At 50.6% G+C, this 14,046-nt stretch overlaps 1 protein-coding gene across 3 annotated transcripts in view; it reads right to left on the bottom strand.

Moving 5' to 3' along the window:
* Positions 1–10,873: 10,873 nt before the first annotated feature.
* The window catches only part of UBE2G2 (ubiquitin conjugating enzyme E2 G2), a 41,062-nt gene continuing 37,889 nt past the window's right edge, over positions 10,874–14,046 (bottom strand). For all 3 annotated transcript variants that reach the window (XM_036388642.2, XM_036388641.2, XM_036388643.2), the window contains exon 6: positions 10,874–12,780. In XM_036388642.2, the coding sequence (XP_036244535.1) occupies positions 12,668–12,780 (113 nt within the window). In that variant the 3' untranslated portion in view covers positions 10,874–12,667. The remainder of the gene's footprint in view (positions 12,781–14,046) is intronic.

The following is a 14,046-nucleotide window of genomic DNA, read 5'->3' as shown; positions in this document are numbered from 1 at the left end:
CTTTGAGGAGGGATTTTTTAATCTTTTTTTTTTTTTTTTTTTTTTTTTTTTTTTTTTTTTTTGCTTGCTTTCTTTGCTTCCTTTAATTTTTGGTGATTCATTTTTCTGGGCTCACGTGGGAGTAGGTGAGAGATTCACCCCTGCCTGGAGAGAACCGGGTGGGAACCCTCCTGCCCCTAAAATGCATTGGTTTTCAGCTTGGATTGGATGAGAGACCCTCTGGACCACTCCACTGTGGCCAGATCCCCAAAACCGTGTATTTTTCCCTCAGAATTGTCCCAGGCAGGTGATGCACATCCCCCAGGCAAGGCTCCCTCCCAAGGGCCAGCCACCAGACCCAGCTCTGCCACCAAAGCGCCACCGACTGAGAAACCCTCCAGGTTCTGCTGCTGCAAGGGAAGCACCAGCAGTGGGAAAGCTCCCTGCACACAGTGAGCTCTGCTGGGCTCCACCATTCCCCAAACAATTGAAACAGGCTCCCACCCCCTCGTCCCCACAGCCTCCCTGCGAGGCGAGCGCTGGAATGGGAAGCGGATTTTTGGCGAGGACCAAACGCCAAAAACTGTGTCGCAAACTGGGGGTTTTGTCAGCGAGGAAGAGCCAGAGCCGGACCCACAGCCCTGTTTGCTGTCAGTCTGTCCTCACCCCAAAGTGCTGGGGCTGAGAGTGCAGCCCAAGGAGTGCAGCACCATGCCCACACCTTGGTCCCACAGCCCAACAGGAGCTGTGCTGAGCCCCATGAAGCACAAGAATGTTGGTGCCTCTGTCTCAGAGCTGGAGATGGCTGTGTGTCTGTCCAACAGCCCTAGCAGGGCTCCATGGAGCTTCCCCTTCCTAACAGCCTCCCTTGGGGCATCCCCCAAATTTGGGTTCTACCAGGATTGTGCTTAAACAGAGCTTGACATCTCTGCAAGAGACAAAACACTGCTGTCTCCTCATCCTCATCCTCGTGCTAGGGATGGTGTCCAGTGGCACAGACATAATCAAACCTGGGGGTCCCAAAAGGTAGGTGGGGGTCCTGAATGGCTCCTGGGAGTTCCAAATGGCACCTGGGGGTCCTGAATGGCACCTGGAGTTCCAAATGGCACCTGGGAGTTCCAAATGGCAGCTGGGGGCCCTGAATGGCAGCTGCTGGAGGTGAACACAAGGCATGCAGGAGGACAAACCGTCCCATCTCCCCTGGCAGGCACAGTCCCTCCTGATACTCCTCACAGCCCTGAGAGCACCCACCAGGGCTGGGACTGGGAGCAGTCACCCCACTGGAACCCCAGGCCATCTCCAGGATGGATTTGGTGTTCCAAGCATGTCTGGCAGAGAGGTGTGCACTGGAGGGAAGGCTGCTGTCAGGTTGGAGCTGGGGAAGGCATCACAAACAAGAATCAGAGCCACCACAGTTCCCAGGGCTGCACACATGTGTCAAGTTAAGCGTGGCTTTGGGAGCTGGCAGAACTGCCCTGAGCAAGGGAAGGATTTGGGGAAGGCTCCTGCTGAGGCTCTGCAAGGGTCCAGGGAGGGAGGCAGGGAAAGTCCTGGCAGAGATTCCGAGTCCATTGGTTTTCCAAAGAGGATGCAGCTACCTTTCAGTGCTTTCTTGGCCAAAAAAACCCAGTCAGTGGGGACATCCTCAGTGCCAAGGACATGCTGACACAGGGAGACCTGTGGATTTCCAGGCAAGAGGTGGAGGGACTGAAGCCCCCCAGTGATGAGCACAGAGGACATGGTGGGCTCAGGCTGCTGTTCAGCCACGTTAATGAACAGTCTCCATGTGAGGACAGGGACATTGAAGGACCTGAAGGGTTTTGCCCCTCCCTGGGCTGGGATGCTGGTGTGGCAGGAGATGGTGGAGTGGCTTGGCCAGGGCCTGGAGCTTTGCTGGAGTTGTGATGTGAAGTAAGGACAGGGACACATCGCTCCCCACTGTCACATTGGGTCCAGGACCTGCTCCTTGTCCCCAGGACAGTAGGAAGTGGTCTGCAAAATAGCTCCTAAGCACACAGGCACACATTCCTGTGTGCAGAAACAAGCACGAGGGGATGAAATAAAAGAGACAAACAGCGAGACGTTTGCCTAATTCTCATGGGGCGTAAATAAAACCATGTGGTGGCTCCACAGAACAAAATGATCCTTGGATTTTCACCAGAAAGGTTTGGCCCTCCCTGGGTTAGGAAAGGTTGAGAAAGCCATCTGCAGGCAATCCACTGCAAGCAGAGCTTTCCTGCAGGGGACAGTGTGAGGAGGGCACCTCGCCGACGCCAGGGGCCGGCTGGACCCTGCACACGGGGGAACGTTCCTGCTTGTCCAAGGCTGTAACTCATTCCTTATTATTTGCAGACACAAAGCCGTGTTTCAGGGCTTCATGCCTTATTCATTTCAGTCTTTATTCCTGACATCTGTATATAATCAGAGGATCCTTTAGGTTGGAAAAGACCTCTCTAAGTCTGTCAAGTATTTTTCCCTGAAACGCAGCGCAGGCATCAGCAAGGGCAAAGCTTTGAGGGACCCTATAAGTAACTGATGGACAAATGCCCAACCCATGGTGTCCCCAGCTTTTGTCTGCTCTGCTGTCTGCATCATCAGAGCCTGCCACACTCACATGCACGGGGAGAGAACTGGAGGTCAGTGATGAGCACGTGGAGCTGGTCTCACCTGTGTGAGCAGCAGGGTGGACATCAGCCCTTTGGGATCAGCTATGAACGGGATGGGGGGAATTGTTCTCAGGGTGACATCCCAGGTCGCAGTTCCCCAAACCACACTGGGTTCAACAACTGGAACACCTTCCCCAGCATGGTGGGATGAGGTGGACATCAGCCCTTTGGGATCAGCTACGAATGGGATGGGGGGAATTGTTCTTAGGGTGACATCCCAGGTCGCAGTTCCCCAAACCACACTGGGTTCAACCTTCCCCACCTTCCCCACCATGGTGGAATGAGGCCTCCATCCTCAGCCACTTCCAAGGCTCCTCCCTTGTCACCTCTGCCCTTTCTCCCAGGCTGAAAATCTTCCCTGGAGCAACTTGAGCTCCCTGAGTCCAACCCAGCACCATAAAGCAGTTCCGGCGAGAGATCCCCACCCCAGGGAACCTGTCAGCGTTGTACAGAAGAGCAAACGTCTTTAACCCCAACGCCTTTCAAAAGCTGAATTCCCAGAAGTTTTGGAGAGGTTCTGCCAGGAAAAGTTTTGTGAAAGACTGGGAGGATTGCAAAAGGCACCGTTTTTAGGAAAACCACCAAAAAAAAAAAAAAAGCACAAAGCCGCCCCAACACAGCAAGTCCTGCTGCCAGCTTCCCAGCATGGAGCTGCCTTCGGGAGCAATCCCTGCCAGCCACCAGCATCGTGTCCCAGAGCCCTCCCTGGCCCCACACCCACTGCCAGCCCCAGGGAAGGAAGGAGCTGGGAGCCCCCAGCCTGCTTTGGCCATGGGTTGCAGCCCATGTGCCTGTCCAGGCAGCCAGGAGGAAGCTGAGCATCCTGCCCTGCATTTGGAGGACACATGGCAGCTGAGCTGGCAGGCTCTGAAAGGGCTCCAGAAAGCAGACACTTAACTTTCACCAGTACAAGGGAAGACAGGCTTTGAGACCATGCTTTGAGACCACGCTTTGAGACCACGCTTTGAGACCACGCTTCCACACTGGAGCTGTTTCAGATGGGGCTGTGCAGCCCCCACAGCTGCATCTCCCCTCATTTCGCCCTGCATGTGACCAACAGCTCTTCACTATTGCCTGTCCCTTGTTGATGTAGTTGTTTTAATTTTTGTCACCTTCCTCCAGTGTGCCCAAACTTGTTGAAGAGGCTGAGCCACCTCCCCACAGCCACAGGATCCCCAGACTCACCACTTTGGATGGACAGCATCCAACCCAGGCAAACACGAGCACACCAACTGTGGGAACAGTGCTCTGGGTATTTTCTGTACATTTCAGAGGCAAAAGAGCAGGACAGGGGCTTACAGCTCACTGGGTGGTGGTGCAAGAGACCCAGGAGCTCTGCCTGGACCCTCTGCTCCACCTGCAGTGGGAAAATTCTGCTTGGCTTAGAGCTCAGCTGAGATCTCTCCACAAAGGGAATAAACAGAGTTCAGAGGCCAAGGGGAAGGAGGCAACACTCATGTTCCTTGCTCACTGCCTGTGCTTTAATCTCCTTCAGCAATGACTCTTGTCCCAACACCTGGGGCTGTGCAGAGCAGCTGGGTTTTGGAAACACCTGTGCTTTCCTCCCTGCATCAGGATCAGCAGCTCACCAGGCTGAGCATGCACACCCAGGGGCTCTGAGTGGGGAGCTGCCAGCTTGGCCAAACAAACCCCGCGCCAAGTGCTCTGTGCTGACTGTTGCTCAGAGATGTTGTGGGCTCTCCATCCCTGAAAATGCTCAAGGCCAGGCTGGATGGGGATTGGAGCAACCTGGGCTGGTGGAAGGTGGATTGGAGTGAGATGAGCTTTAATATCTCTCCCAACACAAACCACTCAGGGATCCTGATGCTGTGATCTCTCTCTGTAGGCTGCCTTGGAGTAACACCTGAGCCCCAGGGCTGGCTCTGGCATGGGGAATCTCCCTTGGCAGTGCAGGGGGAAACCCTCCCCCGCCTCTGCTTGCAGCCCTTTGATCTGGGCAGTGACCACAGCACCAGCTCTCAGCAGGCAGATGGCTGTCAGCAGCACAGGCAGCCACAGCAAGGAAACCCAGGGATTTTCCCCACGTGCTCGGGCCCACTGAGGGCTGGCAGGGATAGAAAACGGGAAGCACAGTGCTGAAATGATCCCATGGCTGCCAGGTTAGGGACAGTCAGCAACTTCTGTGCCACAAACCCACCTCAGACCGCCTGCCCTGGGAGAGTGTGGGCACCACAACCCCCAGTGCTGGCAGCAAATCTGGGCTGAGATCACGGGGTGAGGTCCCTGAGCAAACAGCAGCTTTAGCATCTGCAGCTATAAGAAAACCTCCTGCCCCCAGACACAGAGAACCACTGGCCAATTTTATCTCTGACTCGTATGACAATGTCAAACTTTAATAGGAAAAGTGCATATTATTATATGGCTCTACGCAGATATTTACTATATGTATTTTGTTGTATTGATTAGTAGTGCTGTATTAACATTTTAATAGAATGGTAAATGTAGTTTTGTAGTTGAAGGGTAACTTTTGTAGTTAAAATAGGAACTATGTATGTGGGGTATGTTTTTTTAAAGAAAGGAATGAGGTACTTGCACCAGATAGCAGCCACAGGACACCTAAATCTTTCAGAGAAAGAAAATTTATTGCTCTCTTATCAGAAGAAACGAACTTCCTGCCTCGCTCAGCCATGAAGACACCGTTTAGGATTAAGAGGAAGAAGTTGACACTGACCAGACAGAATCCTGTGTTGGAATGGAATTTATGCATCATGTATGAGATGTATGAATATTCAACAGGCTATTGCTTTTAAGGGTTAATCCTTTATTAATGGGTGTCCTTTTTTGGGCTTATGCTGCCCAGAAAAAGGTACCCGAACTGTCTGTAACTCTTTGTTTCTGTTGTCTCATATTGTCCTAATCCCAATTGTCCAAATCATTATTCCTCTAATTATATTACTATTTTATAACCATTTTATTACTACTAAACTTTTAAAAATTTTAACGCCAAGTGCTGGGCGTTTTCCCCGTTTAATTCCCGCAGGAGCGATGATCCCGGCGCGGGAGGAGCGGGGCAGGCGGGCTGCTGGTGCCACGCTCGCTCTGCTCTGCCCACCCGCCGGCTGCCTCTCCTCCGACATCCGGCAAGGAAAGCGAACAAAGGCAGAGAACAATTCCTATTGTTTTCCACGACTTTCTTCAGGGCAGCTCTTCCAGCGCGACGCTGCTGCCCAGGCTCTCCGGCTGCGGCACCGCGGCCCCCTGCGCTCCGGGGACGGGGTTCCCCTGCCACCGAGGCTCCGAGCTCTCCACCAGCGCACAGACAGCACTGTCAGCAGGGGCATCCACCCACCACAGCTCCTCTCCAGCTCCACAGCAGCGCTGGGCATTCCTGGGATGCTCATGCATGGGAATATGGCAGCGCTGGGTGGATGGTTCGTCTCGGCGATCTTAGAGGTTCTTTTCCAAATAAACGATTCTGTGATGACTCACAGATCCCTGTGACCAGCCTGGCACAGTGCCTGTGGTGGGGAAGGGGCAAGCTCAGCATGGACTCAAAGTGAAAGAGAACACCCTGATCACTTCTCAAAAAGGAGATCATCCTGATCACTTCTCCAAGCGAAGATCACTCTGATCATTTCTCAAAGTGAAGATCACCCTGATCACTTGGCAAAGGGAAGGAGATCACCCATATCACTTCTCAAAGTGAAGATCATCACCCTGATCACTTCTCAGTGAAGGAGATCATCACCCTGATCACTTCTCAAAGGGAAGGAGATCACCCTGATCACTTGTCAAATTGAAGATCACCCTGATCACTTCTCAAAGTGAAAGAGATCATCACCCTGATCACTTCTCAAATGAAGATCACCCTGATCACTTCTGTGTGTCTCCAAGGGGGAACAGAAGCCTTTCTACCATTCTTCTTCTACAGAAGAATGGTAGAATGATTTGGGTAGGAAGGGACCTTAAAGCTCATCCAGTTCCACCCTTGCCATGGGCAGGGACACTTTCCACTGTCCCAGGTTGCTCCAATCCTTGTCCAGCCTGGCCTTGGACACTGCCAGGGACAGGGCAGCCACAGCTTCTTCCCTGAGCAAAGAAGGGATCTACTGTGTGAGAGAGAATTCAACCTATGAGTCTTGTAGGATGGTGATGAATGGATAAAATAAAGCAAATGCCCCCTGGTCGCTGACTGGGTGTTCCAGGGACAGATGCTGAAAGTTTCAAATGCTATGTGAGGCTGGATAGGGACACTTTGGAGAAGTGGCTTCTCCAAGAATACTGATGTTTTTGTAAAGCCACTCTTCATACAGAGCCTTAGGAGCTTCCCACAGCCCACAAACCCCAGGCCTCCCACCAAGGCCATGCCTAGGTTCCAAGGAGAAGATCCCATATCAAACCAGGATCTGGCCAAGGACAAAGCTCAACTTCTAACTGCCTCTCCAGGCAAAGTGAGCTTGAAAACACCTGGACTGCAGCCTGCCTGTCTGCCCTCCTCCTCCATTGCAAGAACAGGTGAGAAAAGCCAAGCTCTGGCTGAGCAAGGCCCCTCTGGAGCCACCCTCAGAGCAAGCCTATTAGATACCAAGGAAGGATCTCCAACACCAGAGGTTTTTGCTTCGGAACAAGTTCACCTGATCCAACCCACTCCATATTTCACCATTTCCTAGCTCCCAGAAGGATGAAGGGCAAGGGGAAGCAAGGCATCCCTGGGGATGAGCTCTGCTGTTCATTTTCAGCTTGGAGACCTGGCCATGTCTCTAACACACCTGTCTCACAAAGGGAGATCCCCCAGCACCTGACCTGCTGACCAAGCTTGGAGGGATCCAATCTGCTCCGATCTCAGGGATCTGACCTGAAGATCCCTCAAGACAGGGATCCTGGTGAAGCACCACACCAGGAGAGGAGTCTGTGTGAGCCCATCCCAGGCAGACTTTGCAAAGAAACCCAGATTCATTCAACATCCCCATCCCAGCCCAATTGGGTTCAATCTGCCAGATTATTTTGGCATGGGGAGAACTGTTTGGGGCCCAAACTTCCATCCCAGCTGTGGGTGGAGAACCTCCCCATGCTGGGCCCTGCACACAAGTGCGTGGGTGCCCCCCATCCCCTGCATGTTGCATCCTGCATTTCTCTGCTTTGAACCCACCCCTGGCTGCAGCAGGGGTGTTTGCCTTCCCTCCTCAGTGAGCTCTGGCCCAGGACAGCCCTTCCTGGCTGTGGCATTCACATTCTCTGAAAAAATCCCTTCACCCAGGATTTTTCTCCTGGGAAGCTGAGAAGCCTTGGAGAAAATGAAAACAATTCTTATCTCATTTGCTTCTCCTGTGTTGTGCTCATGTGGAATGTGTTTGGAGATTGTTTACCCACAGGTGATTGTTTTGTTGGATTCTGCTGTGAGTTGTTTTTACTCATTGGCCTATCAGTGCCAGGCTGTGTTGGGACTCTGGAGAGTCACAAGTTTTCATTACTATCTTTTAACATTCAGTAAGTATCCTTTCTGTATTCTTTACTATAGTGTATTATACCTTAAAGCTCATCCAGTTCCACCCTTGCCATGGGCAGGGACACCTTCCACTATTCCAGGCTGCTCCAAGCCCTGTGCAGCCTGGCCTTGCACACTTGCAGGGATCCAGGGGCAGCCAGTTTCTTCTCTGAGCCACAGTTTCTTCTCTTCCTTCTGTATTCTTTAGTATAGTATATTATACTATAATATAGTATAATAAAGTAATAAATTAGCCTTGTAAGAACATGGAGTCAGATGCATCATTCTCTCTCCTCGTTGATGGACCCACATTTTCCAATGCCTGGCCACCCCCTGCAGTCCCTCCAGGCAGGGACACCCAGCTCTGGCCAGAGCTGTGACAGAGCCCCAGCCTCATCCCCCCCTCAGGATGGAGCATGGAGGAAGGGGACTGAGGACAGGACTTGGCAGGGACATGACCAGACAGACCTGCTCCCAAATCCCTGCTGAGAGCTCCCCCACACACACACACACACTGCTCCCTCCAGCAGCTCCCCTGTAATAACCCACAGGCCATGGCACTGCCATTCATTATCTATTAACACACCCCATCACCTCAGCTACTGCCCAGTCCCCTCTCAGGGCTGTGGGCCACCTTCAAAGCCACCTGGCTGGTTCTCCTGGGGCTCTTACACCCCCTGCCCAGGGAGAAGACCCATGGAGAGGCAGAAGATCACCAGGATTGAAAGGCACAGATCTCCCAGCCCTCCCACGCTCCTGTGGGGCCATGAGAGCACCAAGCAGGATCACCAAATGTCAGATGGCTTCAACAATTCCCTCCTCAGTGATGGTTTCATCCCTGCAGCACCAGGGAGCCTGGCACAGCACTTCTGGTGCCCAAGACATCAGGTGGCACCTGGCAGCAGGAGAGGGGGCATCAGGAGCCCTTGCAATGCCACATCCAAGACAATCCCAGTCTCAGCAGCACGGCTGGCACTGGGAAGGGACATTTCAGATCTCTGCTGCTTCTCCTTTCCATCCTCACAGGGGTAAAACATACAGAGCATCCTCACCAGGAAGGCACCTGGCACAGAGCTTCCCTGCTGCATCCATCCCAGAGCAGAACAGCACCTTCCATTCAAGACAGCACCCCAGAAAGGCAAAAAAAAAGCTGGCAGGGAGCCCAGAGCTGGCTCTGCCCCCGAGCTGCAGCCGTTTCATGTGGCTCCAACGCCTCTCACACTTTCAAAGGCACACCAACCCAGTTAATGGATGTCTCCCAGCCCACTGTGTGTGTTCTGACACAGCCCCTCTGCCAAGGAAAAACAACAGCGAGCGTGTGTGGATGTGTGTATATACAAAAGCTTGACAGAGGATGTTGCTTGCATTTTTACAGCTTTGTTGGAGGGTTTGGTTGGGGTTCTTTTTTTCAATATAAAAGCCTAAAGCAAATACAATCCAGAGAAAAAGATTTTTTAAAAAAAAAAAATCTTTAATACTTTCCTACATGCATGACACCTGTAGAGCTCTGACACTCCCCAAGGAACATGTTTTATAGTAAGTGTTTCAGGCTGAAAAAAGACAACTGCTCAGAAAAACATTGCTACTGGCCACTACTGCACATCCTGCCAACATGAGTGCTCATTCAGGGACACAATTAAGTCTTTCAGGGAAGTCTATCCCAGGAGCTACACACCTATTTGCCAAAAAGAACTAAAACTTCAGGTGTTCCCCACCTGCAGGAGCTGAACCCTCCTGCTCTATGCAAGGATTCAGTTTGTTGCAGAATAATGAAGTTTTAGTTCTTTTTGGCAAATAGAAGCAGGGAATCTAACCTTTAAACCTTCCACAGAATCCCAGAATGGTGTAGGTTGGAAGAGACCTTAAAGCTCATCCCACTCCATTCCTTGCCATGGGCAGGGACACTTTCCACTATCCCAGGTTGCTCCAAGCCCTGGCCTTGGACATTTCCAGGGATCCAGGGGCAGCCACAGCTGCTCTGGGCAGCCTGTGCCAGGGCCTCACCTCCCTCACAGGGAGGAATTCCTTCCTAAATGATCACAATGAACAATGAATTTCAATGCACACAAATGCTCACCCTCTGCCTGCAGCTGAGTAAACAGCCACCAGGGTAGGACAGTTCTCACGGCAACATCAAGTTTCAGTGCTCTGAGGTGAACTTCTGCCATCTTTAAGACTGAGAGGTAGATATTGTCACTGGGTGGCTTCAAATGCCCATCAGCAACCCCACTGCATGTCAGTCACTTAAAAAGAAAGTTTGGGTTTTTTTACTTTTGAACAGAGATTTGAGGACTATGGGAGCTCTGAGTAGGAACTGGGCATCTGAGAAACCTGCTTGAGTGGAAGTTGTCCCTGTTTGTGGCAGGGGGCTGGAACTAGATGGTCTTTAGGGTTTGTTCCCATCCAAACCTTTCAGTCATTCTATGATCTACGTGTTCTCCTCAGATCCAAGTGCTGATACCAGCACATTCTGAATGAATTCACCTGTTTCACGTTCACAAGAACTTCCTAGGCCAGACACATGGATATAATGACATAAACTACACCACATCTGCCCACCATCAGATTTTTATAGTTTTCTTTTAATTACCCAGCCACTGCCAGCATTAGAGACAAGACATTTGCCTGGAAAGTCCATGCAATCATGTCAGCTCTTTCACTGCTAAAGTATGCCATGTTTTAGCTGGGTTAGAATGAACCCTTCCACCCCTTTGGAGCAGGTCTCTTGCTGTGTGGTTACTCATATACAACACCCACTGCAATACATTTGTGTACAACTATAAAAGGAGAAAATATAAGCACTTTATTTTCAGTATACAGACTAAATCCCACCATAAAATCAAGATAATGAGCAAGCACACATGAATAAAACACTCAGCACTTAAGCAAACCCCACTTTTGCCATGTCTGTGTTTCTGCAGTGGCTGCTGCAGCTCTCCAGGGTTGTTCCCAAAGGTGGCTGCAGTACTCCCAGGAACAATCCTCCCTCTACTCCAGAAAACGCTCCCAGTTTGCATAAAGTGCTACATTTTCCTGTATGCCTTGAAATACTAGTTAGGTACAACACTATTTCATCATCTCTGCTCCCAAACTATGTCCAGTCCCACTTCCACCCTGACATCAAAGCCACAATTATTTCTACAAGGAGGTAAAATCAGCAGGTTGTAGCAATACAACTCTTCAGAGGTGCACAACAATGGCAAAGTGTGATCTGCAGCACAGGCAGCAAGACAGAAATGCTGAACAGTTGTACCACACACATGCACACGATCACCTCTGTAAAGCTTTCTTCATGGTGTGACTCCTTCCACATCACACTTTTTCACATTAAAAAAAAAACAACAGCCCTTGTCAAATTTAGCCCATTTAAAGCTGCCAACAAAATTGGATTCCATGTGCTATCAATGGGCATGTTATTGCTTGTAGTAAATTGGAGAAATTTGGACCTACACATGAGATTGGCTTGCAAAGCAGAAAGGTCAGCAGAGGCCCCTCAGCAGTTTTAGGAACTGACCAGCTGGTATTTCCTGCACCCTGCACGCTGGCTACAACACTGCAGATGTCCAAAGCACACCTGGTACCATCCTCCAGCAAACAGCCCATCCTCTCTGGCTCCTATTTAATACACAAGAGCACTCAGGTGATTTTTGTAAGTCCATCATGCTCACCTTGGCTCGTTCACCTGAAAATGGGGGACAGGTGTAATGGCAGAGCAGTGCCAAATCCTCTCAACACTCACATGTCACCAGAGCAAGCTGGTACTCTTGCAGAGCTGTGAACATGCCCAGCAGAGCAAAAACATCCTCACTGGATTTTGCAACTGCCAAGGACCTACCTCACCCAGGTGACCTTGCACAATGCAGCCTTTACACCTTGTGCCTCTGAGTGTGAAGTTTACAACTGAGTGTCCTCAAGGAGCAGCTCTTGGGATTTCTGCCAAGCCAGCACTGACTCAAAGGCTCAGTACAAACTCACAGTGGTACATGGGAACACCAGGCCATATCAGACCCCAACTAGCCCTCACAGCTCACTCCCTGAAGTTCCTTTCTTTGCTAACACACCTTGACTACAGCTCTGCTCTACAGCCTCTCCTGCTAACTATACTCTTCAAATCATTTCTGACTGCAACTGCTGCCCTTAACCTAACAAGTACAGAATGGATAGAGTAATTCCTGTCTACTGCTGCTCCAGATGCAATGCTACCTATAAAAACACAGCTAATTCTGCCAGCAGATGATCCAAACCAGCACTGCTCTCCAACAGCAGATGGGTGAGGGAGGGCTGCAGATTGCCAAATCTCCAGGCTTTCCACACCACAAAGGAAGGTAGCAACAAGCAGCCTTTGAAACAGCATTGTCTCTGTATTTTTCTCTACCATTAAATCCCTTTTCCACACAATTTAGTGAGTGAACTAGAGGCTTCTCTGGAGCAGTGGAAGAAAAGAGATGGTAAATAAATAACAAATTATAAGAACTAGGCCAATAGTTTTACAAAGTTTTCCTTTTTGGTACCAGCACTGAGCACTGCTCATTTCCAGGTGGAGAGAAATACAAAACGCTTCAGTCTCTCTGTGAGCTTAAAGTCCAAGTGACTTCTGCACAATCTGCTTGGCAATTTTGTTAAATTGTTCTCTGTCTTCCCGCCACATCTTGGAGGCGTCTACATTGGCTCCACTTTCATCATTTGGCTCTGAAACAAGAAAGACAAAAGTAGGTGGGCAATGGAGCTTCTTGCTTCCTCAGGAATGCCTCTTCCCCAGGGCTTTCCAACACTTCTCCTCCTTGAGGCTGCAGAAACATCACTACAGCAAATCCAGTGACAGCTCCTGCATTCCCAGAAGGCTCTGATTTGACCGACCACGAGAGAAAGGATATCACAACAAGTTTGAGTTTAGGCAAGAAACAAATGGCACAGGGGCAGCAGGGCTTTCTTTTGTTTGTGCTTTCAGCAGTGGAGCCCCACTATGCACATGGCCAACACAATGTGGCACCCCCAGTACTGTCAAGGGCTTTTAAAACTGTGTGTTTCTCCCTGCACAACGTTTTTTTCCTTATTCTCCAGCTTCCCAGACACAAAACCCCTCCAAGCAGGTCACCCAAACAGGCTGTCCCTTGTTGGGATGGTTTGGTCTATTAGAAACCCACAAAACAATCCAAGGAAACCCATGGAATATGCTTTCACTTCTGCAACATCTTTCATCAGATGATTTCAGAATGCTTTATGAAGCACAGGGAGGTCTCCATTTTTTATGGAGGTAAGCTGAAACCCAGGGTTTACAAGATCTGTGGGCAGCAGGACTCTATCCTGGGGCTCCAGAAGGCACTACCATCCTCTGCTCACCTCCCTTGACACACCAGTCACACCCACCCCAGCCCAGTTCATGGCAGTATCTGGGTTCCATCCTTCTCCACGTGGAATATGCCCCACTCTGCCATCTCTGGTTCAGAGGAAGGCTTCTTGAGAAGAGACCTGGGGTGAAAAACTTTTTGTGGAGCCTTTCAAATGGTGCACCTTAAAAGCCAGCAGGTGTGCAGGTCCTCCAGCCTGGTGAACCTGGGCTTACACTACCTGCATAGCCAGGGCTCAGAGATTTCCAGTGCCCTGAAAGAAGCTGGCCACTGGTGTTTTAGCCTAATTTCTCCAAAAGCCATGGGAAAACAGGATGCAGAGGCAGAGAAGGAGACCAGGTGACTCCCACACCTCCCAGTCCAGGTGAGGCTGCACCACAAACCAAGCTCTTGGAAGCCATGGGACTCCCATGGGTACTGCTTGTCTGCACAGCTTCCCAACTGCAGGTTACTATTCCAAAGCTGAAACAGTCCCATGCAGGAATCTGCTGCTTGCTCCTTGGCCAACTTTGCAGCTTCTAAACCCATTTATCCTTCACAACCAGTTCTAAGGGACATGGCTCTGCCCTCTTCAGGCAGTTCAGTGGCTCTGTCCACTGTGTGGAAA

The sequence above is a fragment of the Molothrus ater genome, chromosome 10, assembly GCF_012460135.2.
Source record: "Molothrus ater isolate BHLD 08-10-18 breed brown headed cowbird chromosome 10, BPBGC_Mater_1.1, whole genome shotgun sequence".
Lineage (NCBI taxonomy): Eukaryota > Metazoa > Chordata > Aves > Passeriformes > Icteridae > Molothrus > Molothrus ater.
Note: the sequence above shows the minus strand (reverse complement) of the source record. Positions and strands in the feature narration are given on the sequence as shown.